The 12,952-nt window shown below is 31.9% G+C and overlaps 1 protein-coding gene across 2 annotated transcripts; it reads left to right on the top strand.

Moving 5' to 3' along the window:
• Window positions 1–4: 4 nt before the first annotated feature.
• Window positions 5–12,785, top strand: LOC132717084 (brefeldin A-inhibited guanine nucleotide-exchange protein 1-like; the record flags this gene model as incomplete). 2 transcript variants are annotated; one of them, XM_060700484.1, is given in 8 exon segments in its annotated part: window positions 5–143; window positions 1,141–1,325; window positions 1,720–1,862; window positions 2,630–2,807; window positions 3,431–3,448; window positions 6,047–6,185; window positions 6,860–6,977; window positions 7,697–12,785. In XM_060700484.1, coding segments are annotated over 8 exon segments (1,067 nt in total), but the record flags the coding sequence as incomplete, so codon positions are not given.
• Between the last annotated feature and the right edge of the window lie 167 nt (window positions 12,786–12,952).

The raw sequence follows: 12,952 nt of genomic DNA, 5'->3' as shown, positions 1-12,952 counted from the left end.
TCAGATAATGAACAACTTGCAAGGTCTGGTACAAACTGCTTAGAGAATCTAGTCATTTCTAATGGTACAAAGTTCACAAAGGAGGCATGGGACAGTACCTGTGTCTGCATGCTGGACATCTTTAAAAAGACCATTCCACACAAGTAAGTACTACTCTTGTATTCAAAACTACTATTTCATTTAAATATGTGCATTTCACTCAATAAATGTAAGTTCCTCAGAGTCAAAGTCAAGATCATATTGACCTTGTAGGTAAAACGGTTTCCAATCAATAACTAAAAAACTAAAGCCTTGGCCATCAAACCGCATAGGTGCCTTGGTCTTGGCCAGACCCCTAATGATTTTGGGGTCAAGGAGTCAAAGGTCAAGGTCACATTGATGTTGTAGGTAAAAATGGTTTCCAATCAATAACTTGACAACTCATTGGCCCTTGGCCCTCAAACTGCATAGGTGTATTGGTCTTGGCTTGTAGATGAGCCCTTTTGATTTTGAGGTCAAGGGGTTAATGGTCAAGGTCATAATTATTGACCTTGTAGTTAAAAACAGTTTCTGATCAATAACTTGACAACCCATCGGGCTGTTAGCCCTCAAACTGCATTGGTGCATTGGTTTTGGCCAGAAGATAACCCCTTTTGATTTTAAAGCTCAAAGTTCAAAGTCACATTGACCTTGTATGTTAAAAAGGTTTGCGACCAATAACTCAACAACTTTAGTTGCCTTGGGTGGTATTAACTAAGAATTGCTTTTGGTATTCACATTTTAAGGTCTAATATAATATTACAAATTGGCTTTCATTAAGAAGGCCTACATGAATCATAAAATTAATGCATCTAGTATTTGGTAAGGTTTGTGATAACTTTGTCATAAAATTGCTGCACACAACCTTTACGGTCATGATGACCTAGTGACTAGTCATGACCAGTAGATAACCCTGATTGATTTTTTGGTCACCTGGTCAAAAGTTGGTCACAGTAACCTGGCCACATGACTAATTGGTTGCCAATAGGGGGCATACATGTTTTACAAACATACCTTGTTTCTTAATAGTTGTGAATAAAAATTCTATAATTATAAACACTGGTATAAAATAAAGATATTGAGCATTTTAACTTGCTGATGATATGTATGAATATATTTAAGTTTGCTCATATGGCGGCCAGATGATGGACATGAGAATTCAGTTGAGGAGATGAATGGAGGATTGGAGGGGATGAATTTAGACCAGACACATGACACTCGTAGTAGATTATACAGGGCTGACAGTAACCATAGTGTCAGTAGTTCTATATCAGCAGATTCCAGGGACCATAAGATACCACGTACAAGTATGTTTATCACATTTGTAACTTTCCAGGGACTTTAAGATAACACATAAAAGTATGTTTATCACATTTATAACTTTCCAGGGACCATAAGATTCCACATAAAAGTATGTTTATCACATTTATAACTTATTTGAGAACATAATAGGCCCAAAACTGTAACATGGATGTTGATAGAATTATGGCCCTTTTGAACTTTACATTATCCAGGCTCTTGTTTAGCTATCAAGCACTGATAATAGTCCAGCCCGTGGTCCCACTGACAGCTATTGTTTCATACACTTGTACACATATCTTGATAATGTATAATAAGAATTTTCACAGAAAGTTTACCTTACACATACACGTAGGTATATCATACTACAGTATGTAATATACATTATTAATATGTTTACAGAAGTGTTTACAGACCAGAAGTTGTTTCAGTGCCTACTAATTAAGTGTGTTGTCCAGCTAGAGTTGATACAGACCATAGACAATATTGTCTTCTTCCCTACAACAAGCAGGAAGGAAGATGCTGAAAACCTAGCTGCAGCTCAGGTATAATATGTTCTATATAAAACACTTTGGGTTTTTTTAACAACTTTGGGCTAGTTTGATGATGTTTGGCTTAATTAGATTATGCAATATTCATTTTAATTTTATTTGTGTAGGAAGCTATTAGCTTAATAAAGAAACACTGTTCTCTTATCCATTCCTGGAACCAACCAATACTGAGCAATGAGTGTAAAGTTTCTTGTTCAAGGAAATCAAAAGCTTGCCCCTGACAGGGTTTGAACCCACGCTGCTAGAGCTCCTTAGATGACTAGTCTGATGTGTTAACCATTCAGTCATGCAACCATACATGTTTTGGCATATTACAAGGGCACCAACAACATTGTGATTGTTTGAATGATTGCAGGCTTGTTTTTACTATCTGTAGCTAATTATATTGTATAAAAATTACATTATTTTTTTGCATTTAATGTCTGGGATCCAAGTTATGTATTTAGGACTAATACCATAGGAGAAGTTAGTCCAAGTACATAGTCTAGGAGTTAAGAGTAGGATAAATGTTATGGGGGTGAATGTGACTGGTCAAATACATGTAATATATGATTACATATTAATGATACCAGACTTCAAAACAACAAATAGATATGATTTTGAACTGTTTGATTAAAAGCAGTAAATTGGACTTTGAGTTATAAACAGTGAGTTACAATGATTATATAAGTTTATATCTTACACACACTAAATACTAGTACTATTTGGATAAAAGTATTTTATTGATGAGACTTACTAAGATTATGATATTTTTCTCACAGAGTGAAGTGGAAGTAACGGTAGATCTGGACCACAGTCATAACCATGAGGATCAGGGAATGTACCACTTCCTTAGCTCTGATCAACTCTTCAAACTGGTTGACTGTTTGCTAGAGTCTCACACTTTTGCAAAAGATTTTAATTCCAACCATGAACAGAGGAATCTTCTCTGGAAAGCTGGTATATATTTGCTTTTGCGTATTGGTTTAGGGCAAGCTAGGTCTAAAAATAGAATTTCTAAAACTAGACTTTGCTGCACATTTTGAATAATCAGATATGCAAATCAGTTTATGGTCATACACTATACTCAAAGCATTGCATTATTTATCTGCTGTCACTGATTTCTAATCTTGGAGAAAATTCTTCATTACTAGCTTCTAAAGCTTTCAAACATAAAATTAAATGCTGTAGCTTGTTGAAATGAAATGCATTATGGGTATATATGAAGCTTGTTTAAACCAGATGCATTGTGGGGGTTCTTGTTATTGTAGCTTGCTCATTTCAAATGCATTATTGGTAACATGCTATCTATAGACTTCTAATTTCATACTATTCAAGATTTTAAACATTTGAAAATTCTAACAATTTCTTTCAATAACTTTGCATTTATATTTTGAAAAATCAATTAAGCATGGATGTTCTTGGGACAGAAAATAATTTCACAAATGCTAATGGTGGCAGTAATTTGGAATCACAAAAAAAGCATGGTTGTTGAAATTCAAATAATACGAATTGTTTACAGTTTTCGTGCTCGAGTGTCTAATTTTCATCATAGCTTGACATGTATATAAATCTATTAATAGGTTTCTGTGTCAATTCTAGTAAGTATAACCCCTTTGGGAACCTCTATGGGACACATTGTGGGAGCATGTCTTATGTGCTAGCTTCCAAATTGGTGCATGAACTTATACAGTCTTTCTTCTATTTTTAGAACATACTCTATTAATAGAATATATTCTATTTATAGAATATATTCTATTTATAGAATATATTCTATTTGTAAAATATATTCTATTTATAAAATATATATTCTATTTTTAGAACAGATTCTATTTATAGAACATAAGTTGAAACCATTCAAAGCTTTTGCCTGTCTGCTTAGCAGAATATGTCCGGCATGAGAGTCCTTTGTAACATTTTCATTTTTCATTGTCAGTGTAATTTATGTTTTAAAATATCATATCGTTGACAGAATGATAAATAAGATAGTGAAGATTTTAAATATGCAAAATGAGTTTCCTGCTGAGTGCTCTATGCTGAATATGTAGTAAGGGGTTGAATGAAATGATGTATTTTGATAAGTTATTGATATTTCCGTGTGAAGGTATTCCAATGTATATACTGACTTATAAAAACTGAAATATTTTAGGAAGAGGGTACAGTTTCTTTGTTTTGATCTTCAGTTTTCTATTATTTCTGTGGGATAATTATAATAAGGGTTATTAGTGGAACAAAGTCAAATTGTGCTTTCTCAGTGGCTTTGGATATGTATTTTTGGAATATTTATACATTGTGGTTGATTTTTGATTTATATTGTATTCCAGGTTAAAGTTTTATTTTGTTCTTGTTATTACTTTGTGTTAATTTTTAGTTGACTTTTTTTCTACTCTTTGAATAAAGGCTGAGAGAGTATAATATTATATTAATGCTGTTGGTGTTGATGTTTTGCCTATTCTTCCAGTATAAAGCAAATTCCTGTTTTCACATGGATGCGGCTTGACCAGGTCCTATAATTTGTGTCTGCTTCTTTTATTGATATTAAGAGTTAACTCCCCTCTATATAAACTATGATTAATTCCACATTCAAAGTATGGCAAGTAATGTATACAAATTGAGCAGTGTAAAAGTTACCACATATTGGTAACACACAGAATAAGTGCTATTGTGCACCAAGTAATCCATATGTGGTGTTGTTTTCTGTATTTAAGAATACTCCAAGACACATGTTACTCATTGAGGTCCAGTAATCATCTTGATTTTTGTTTTATTGTTCTTTCACAATTTGATCATTTTGTTGTATATAATGTGCTCAAATATTTTAATGTAAGAGTTAGTCAATACTCTCTGTATTGGAGATGAAATAATTTCAGTCATACATAATGTTCCTTGGGGAAAAAATTGTTCAAAATGTTAATATGTAATTGAATCTGAAATCCAAGCATGAAAATGTCACACCAATCATACAATTTAAATAAAGTATCCTGTTACTATTGTTAGAAAACATTACTTACAAGGTGCAGTTGTCTAGCACTTAAAACACATATTTGATACCTGGAGCCTTTAAGTGTCTCCAGCTACATGTACCTTGCCTCATTACCAGGGTTTTGCCTTTGACCCATGTAGAATCCATATAACCCCAAACCATCTGCTTGATTCTCATCTTTTCCTTAACTTAACTCTATAACCTTGTCAAGATAATGAAACAAATGTAAAAATGATAAACACAATAGGTACGTAAAATATTTCTGAGTTATTGCCCTTGTATATACTTCATCTTAAAATTCCACATGGGTTATATATTCAAATTGGGATACTGTAAGGTATAAGTTTGTTATTAAGTTCTTTGAATCACCATGTTAAGATTTTACTGTAACAATTTGTTTGAGGATAATACAAATGTTTTGGGGTTTTTTTCACCCTTTGTTTTCCATAGTAGGTTTATCATAAATAAGGTAAAGTCAAAATCCCTCATTTTACCAGGGGTGGGTGGAGATTAGGTATCAATGACTTTGACGTTTGGATTATTAAAACCTCGGTAAAGGCCCTGCCCTTTGGGAATGCATATGGTTAGATGGTAAAAATCTCCACTAATAACCTAAAACTCCACAAAATACCCATGCACTGCAAGATGGACATATCCCCAGCTATTTTTCAATTGAATAAAAATCATTTACCAGGTAGTGGTTGGAAAAAGGGAAGGTTAAAGCTTCCTCTGTTATCCCAAAACTATCCTGGCAATCAAGATTACTATTTACTGGTGCATAATTTATTGGAAAAAAATGGAAAAAATGTACAGAAAGTGGTCAATACTGGATAAGAATCCAGCTACACTTGTATACTTACTGGTATATAATTTTCTTTAGATTCTGTAACAAATTAGTACTGACCCAAAAACAAGAAAAAAAATTAGAAAAAGTTTTACAGGGATTGATATTTTCAATTAATAAACAACTAATTTTTGCCCTTTATTTAATTGAACAAAATTATTTGTCTGCTTTTTTAAGGATAAAAGTGGACTATGGACATAAAAGTTCTGATTCATCAATGTTCACATTTACCTTGCTGAGTAGATCAAATTCTTTTCTTGTTTTTCGCAAAAAGTAAGAGGAATTAAAAAGAAATAATTTGAAATTTTTGAATGAGAATATCAGAGAGATTGCTAAAGATAACTTAACGGTTTTTGTTTTTCATTTTTTCAGGTTTCAAAGGGAAAGCAAAGCCGAATCTTTTAAAACAGGAAACACAGAGTTTAGCATGTTTGTTTAGGATATTGTTCAGAATGTATAATGATGAGGCACGAAAAGACGCTTGGCCTGACGTGGAAAACAAACTTATAAGGTAAGCACGCTAAAATACTTTTCAGAAAATGTGCCAAAAAAACAGAAAATTACAAGGTGAAGTTACTGATAATCTTCTTGAAAGAGTCAAAATACATTTAGGAATTAAATCTTATAATTTTTGTGTTTAAATGCTGAATTCTGCTTACATCAGTGCTAGGGGCATGGACAGTAACACTGTCCTTGAACAGACTCATCGAGCCTGCAACATTTACAATTTTGTTGTTTTGGGTGTTCGTTAGGGATTCAGTTTTTCTGTATTTGTAAAGGTAAACAAAAATTAGGGAACATTTAGAAAATCTTTAAATAATGAAAAGCACTCTAAGATGTTGACAGCATTACAATGTAGTTTTATGGATTTGATTATATGAACTGTTACTCTGTACACTTCAAAGGTCTTGTAGTTCAAATCGTCATGCATTTTTGATGGTTTTATTTATATCAAACCCTCATTGAAGATTGAGAAATTATTTAAAATTTGTTCATTATCTAAGGATGGGCTGTAATTGTTATAAGCACAGAGTTGAATTTCTTGGTAGCATAATTCTGTGTAGCTAGGTAACTTCACTTGCATTGAAAGTAAATAAATCTCCCAGTACACCTGGAAGCAGTTGTGTTTGTACATTTTAGAGGTACTTAAACAATAAGATAATAATTGTGCTTTAATTATTTCAGTATTTGTCACAGTTCATTGGAGTATTTTCTCTCGCTACAATCGGACAGTCACAGAGATGCCTGGAGTAATATAATTATTCTACTTATTACAAGACTCCTAAAGATGTCTGATGATAGGGTAAATATATATATATATACTGGTCTTGTTATACAGTTATAAATTTCAAGATTGGTGGTGTTGGTAGTTTTCACTCTGGATCACGGCAGTAAGCCACAATGAATTTACCAGAGCCACTGCACTGTTCCTGGGCAAGCTATTAAGAAATTTACTTGTACTAGTTGCCTTCACTTTCACAAGGAATTAATATATTCTGTACATTCCAGAGCAGAAGTACAGTGTGAATGACATTAGAAAGAATTTCATGAGCAATGACAACAAAAGTGACCCAGTTTTTCAAACTAAAAAAAATAAATCTTTATGTTGATGGCTGAGTGACTGAATGAAATTTTTTTTCATAACTCTTCTTTTAAAAGGGATTTCAACTGAATTTTCACAGATAAGTTGTCAACAAGTGCTATGGGTCATAATCTAGCTTGGCATTTTTATATTTGATCATTTTGTAAAATATATAAGTGGTTATGCACCTCTTATATTTTAGCAGTCCAAAAAAAAGTAAAAGTGCCCATTTAGGTGGTCACTACAGTTTTTAGTTGGACAATTGTCTTCATCCTAAAAATTGTTACTTGCTAAAGGGTAAATGTTATTGCAATTAAAAGGAGGGTATAATCAGAGTGGAAGATAATTATGTGACATTTACTTAATGTAAAGAGTTCATTGGATTTTGTATTAAAATTTTCATTTGAGTTATTCACACATTTTTTTTTTTTACATTTCAGTTCCGAGTACATGCCTCCCATTATTATGCCCTGATGTGTGACACGATGAACTATGACTTAAAGTACGAGTTGCGATCTATTCTCAGAAAGTTTTTCATTCACGTTGGACTCAAATCGGGAATAATTCATCCCGACAGAACTTCTTGATGACTCATTATTTTGTGATATGATACTAGGATATGATGTGATACGATAAGAGTGATATTTGTGACATGATGTTTGAATCTATTTCGTTAGCGTACAAGGAATGGATGCATAGTGATTATTACATGATAGTAATATTGGCTTACATTGTCACAAGGTTAAACCGTTGGGGCGGGGAATGTTACGGAACTGTCACAAGATAAAACTCTCACGTAATGTTTTGGAACCATCATCACTAGAACTGTTATTGAATGTGGTCGACTAATCATAACTATTTTAACTTGTTTTAAAAGTTTGTTGGCTACAGTCTTATTTATTTTTTTTGCAAGAAATAGTTATCAGAATGTGAAAGTAAAATATTTTGTTTTATGTCTGGAGATATTGTTTGGAAGGAACATAAAAAGGAATTAGTATTAAATGCAAACTCTTTTCACTAGAAAATATGGCTTAAATAATTTAAAGAATTTTTTTCCTTATATGTTTTTCTGAGAAAATTAAATGTAAGTGTTACTTCATTATTATTTTGTTATCTTAGTGCAGTAACTTTTTAGCTTCTCTTAAAATTCAGTAGGATTTAACCCATTAATGCACTAAGGTGACAATTTGTTGTTTTTTATAGCTTTTCTAAAAAAAATCTTTTACTGTAAGAATTAAGATTAGGCATTCTCTTGTTTCGGATGTGATATTGAAAACTAAATCTTAGTAGGTAAGATATGAAAATAGCCAAAACTTGTCTTTTTAAGGCTGACTACATGTTTGTTATATTAAAGGCCCATTATGCCTCAGAAAGGCTTTTATTTTTTTATCTCGAAAGCTTTTTTGTGGTATCCCTGTTATAATTTCCAAATAGTTAATAATCGGCCAATAATTTCAAGCTCAGCGCAACTTTCTAAAGATGTTTATCATGTCACATAATCTAACACCATTATCTAGAGGTTTTAATGTTTTCTGTTTCTTTAGAAGGAAAAAAATATTCGCTTCTGATGCATATTGTGCCTTTAATAGTGAATAATGACAGAATTGTTGTAAGGAAGAACAGTTGATATAAAGTTAAAAAAAAAACATGTATATAACTTATGCATAGATATATTAAAGGTTATCTTGTGTTAATAGCTGCTAATTTTTGGTGCTTAAATCTCTTATAAAACAATTAATTATTTACTTTTGTGTATTTGTATCATTGTTTCAAAAAATAGAGGTCTTTTTTAATTTTTTTTTTTCAATTTAATACCCAAGATACATGATTGTGTCTACTTGACTAAATAACACTTTTACTCTTTTCTGTTCATACTTTTTTAACCTGATTAATCTGTAAGCATTTGTGAGCTGGAGATTCATTTAAATAAATGTCATGAAATAATTTTTCTAGGGTTTTTTCTTTAAAAATATTCTTCCAAAGTGAATTATAGGCAAGCTTTTAAAATTTACGATATTCAAATTTTAGATTTTTATGGTAAAATGGTCATTTTTGACATAAACTTTCTTTGTGGTTTTAAAATACAAATCAAATTTGTTATAAATTTATTTGTATTTCTTTTCTTTTTTGCAAAATTAATATTCTTGATGTTTATAAAAAAAAGGAATCATAAGTTCACAATATCTAATTTACATCAGTGTAATGTATAAAAACAAACAGTTTTAATGCACTCACGGTGCTACATGTATCTACTTCTGTGTATTGATTGTGCTAGAAATGAAAAAAAATAAGAATTGGTAATGAGTGAAAGTTTTTTTTCTGCAAAGCAGTTGTTATACCATGTTTAATGTTATTACATGTTTTATATTAAATGAAAAAGTGTGTTTATGTCTATACATTTGTCCAGATATTTTATGTTCATGCCTGAATCATGATCACTTGTACAAAAGACATATGAGCCGCGTCACGACAAAACCAACATAGTGCATTTGCGACCAGCATGGATCCAGACCAGCCTGCGCATTCGCGCAGTCTGATCAGGATCCATGCTACTCGCTTACAAACCCTATTACAAGTAGAAATACTGATAACGAACAGCATGGATCCTGATCAGACTGCGCAGATGCGCAGGCTGGTCTGGATCCATGCTGGTCGCAAACGCACTATGTTTGTTTTGTCATGGCGCAGCTCATAATAATTATTATGACTTTGACAAATGTTATGCAATTTTACATTATACATACAATGTAAATAGAAACAGATGTAATGAATGTATTAGTGCAGGCTCCACATTCTCTTATTGTGCAATGTTGTAGTGTAGGTTCTCACTTGCAGCATATTGTGTTGTCTGTCATACACTTGACACTTTGAGGGTCAGGATACCCCCATCCTAACTTTGCTCGGCCCCTGGCAACTCTAAGTAACCAAATTATTATTTTTAAAATCGCATTATCATCAAGTTTCTATTTTAAAAAAAGGTGGTAGGCAGGGACTAAGCCATAAATGTATGTGCTCTAATGTAACTGTACCTGTTATCTTTAATTACAGTGTACCACTGCTTTAATTTTGACATAATCTAGAAAATTCCAGTTCTGATTCCTATCTGTTCTTTGAAAAAAAAATTTTTTCAATTTAAAGACTTAAATTCCAGACAGTTGTGATATTTGTGGCATTGTGTGATAAATTTATGATTGCAGAAAGTTATTTAATATCAGCTGTTATTTAAATGATTCAACAGTTATCTTAAATGGAACTTTACATACTTTACTAAACTTCTCATATGTGGTCTATTTATTGAAATCTTTTTTTATTATTTTTTTTTATTTTGCACCATACTATTCAAGACTGTAAATTTTTTTTTATTATGTATTTATAACTGGTGCCAAAATTCAGTTAGAGGGTATATTTCATTTAGGTTATTTTGCTATGTTTATATTTTTTGTCGCGATCTAAACATTCTTGACTGGCAGTTGTTGTCGGTCCCGCCTGGTTACACTTGTATCAGGTGACAACTGGTTTGACACGATTCCAACGGTAGACGTAATCTTGTCAGAAAACTAGCGTGTGAATCTAGCAATCATCAGTTTGTTTGACTGCCTTATTTGCTAAATATTAATCCTTGCCTAGCTGAATTTGTGTAATAGGCATATCTTTCTGTAATTATAGAAGTATGCATTGTGACAAGGCTGTCACTTAAATGGGATTCAGTATGAAATTGTAGATTGATAATTTGGGGCATCCATGGCTGAGTGGTTAAGGTTGTTGACTTCAAACCACTTGCCCCTTACTGCTGTGGGTTCAAATCCTGCCAGTGTCTTTGTATTGCATCATGTCAAGAAGCTATCCAGCTAGTTTATAGAACATTGGTGGGTATATTTGGTTACCCTCTGGTGCCTGAAATAATGCAAAGAGGGTACCTGAGGTGTTCCTCCACCAGTAAAGCTGGAAAGTCACTGTATGATCATTACAGAGTCGGTGTGACTTAAAACCTGACCAAACAGAAAAAGATACGTGATTAAGTTACAGACAGTTATATACTGGCAGGTGAGGCAAGCATTATTATATTACAGCTGTGTTCATAGTTTAACTAAATTTCCCTTCAACCTTGACCCTATTACATGATTTCTGTGCCTGTCAAAGATAAACTTATGTATATACTTAACTTAAAAGATAGAAATTTACAGTATAATGAGGGTTTTGATTTAGTTTAGATAGCTTCAATATTTATTTTGATTATTTTTTTATTTGCATATGAATTTTCTTTATTTTCATTCCTCATATACCGGTATTCTGTTATGTTATAATAGCCCCATAAAGTAGAAACAAGTTACGAGATCTTATTAACTTTTTTTTTTATCAGTCATTGTTATTTTCATATCAATTTTCATTTTGTTAAGATTTTCACGAGAACTTATCGGGCTCTTTTCCCATATATTGCCAACTCACAGCAAAATTATTGTTTACCACATGTCACTGTTAAATGTAGTATACTAAACATAGAGTCTAACTGCCAAATTGTCCAAAAGTATACAAGTAATTAAGATTTGGGTAAAAAATGGTTTATAATTTATTTTATAATTTATTACAAATGTACATGCAAATGTACATGTATAATGAAGTACAGTCAGTACAGTAAATGTTTCTTTTTTATGTTAATGTACATGTACATGATTGTTGTTACAGTTTATATATTGGGATTGTTATACAATTCAATGTTGATATTTATATTATTATAATATTATATATTTTTAAAACACTGGTACCCTGAACTGGTTACCGGCAAATTTATGGTAGTGATATATACATGTGTAAACAATATGTCTGAGTAAATGTTGTATTGATTTAACGAAACTATGGTAACAAGGCACCCCTGCAAAACGTTTAGAAAGTATAAAAGAATCAATTTTAAAAATGTACTTTTTTTTCTCTCTACCCCAACAATGTGCCTGATCACTGTGTCTTTGATGAAAGAAACATTATTGACAGCTTTATCATCACCTTATTGCAGTAACAAGTTAACTCCATTTGAATTATATAAGGAGTTAACACGTTACTGCACTAAGGTGACGAATTATAATAATTGCTTCCTGATATTTAACCGACTTTTCCTGTTTTTTTAAATGGAATTGACCAGCACTAATTCTTGGTGTTTTAACTGCATAGATCCCTGATCTGTTCAAATCTAATTATCTGATTAGTGGTCACCACAACATATTTCTTAACAAAAGAGTACATGTCAATGTTTGTGGTTAAATATATGGTTATACAAATAACAGGTCATCAATATCCAGCAAAATTGACAGTGAAGGAATTATACAGACTTCAGTAACATAAATGGAATGGGAAATTGTCATTATGGAACAGATATGAATTACATTGTTGGTTAATTGAATGGTGGAAATAGCAAGTGGTCAATTGATATATGGGTCCATTAGATTATGTATGTTTAGTTGATATATATATATAAGTGTGACAGATAATACATTGTAAAAATTCACAAAGATTCATAATAAACTTATTAAACTATTATTGTATGTTGCTTTGCTTTATCATTTTATACCAGAAACATTGCTTTCCCTTTGTACAGTAAAGGTTTAACTCCAGTTAGATTTAATAGGAGATAACAGGTTTCTGCTCTAACCTGACAAATTATGATGGTTTCCCTGGTTGGAAAAAAGACAGTTCTACCAGTAATT

This window comes from Ruditapes philippinarum, unplaced genomic scaffold (assembly GCF_026571515.1).
Source record: "Ruditapes philippinarum isolate M1 unplaced genomic scaffold, ASM2657151v2 ctg61_1_1_1_1, whole genome shotgun sequence".
Lineage (NCBI taxonomy): Eukaryota > Metazoa > Mollusca > Bivalvia > Venerida > Veneridae > Ruditapes > Ruditapes philippinarum.
Note: the sequence above shows the minus strand (reverse complement) of the source record. Positions and strands in the feature narration are given on the sequence as shown.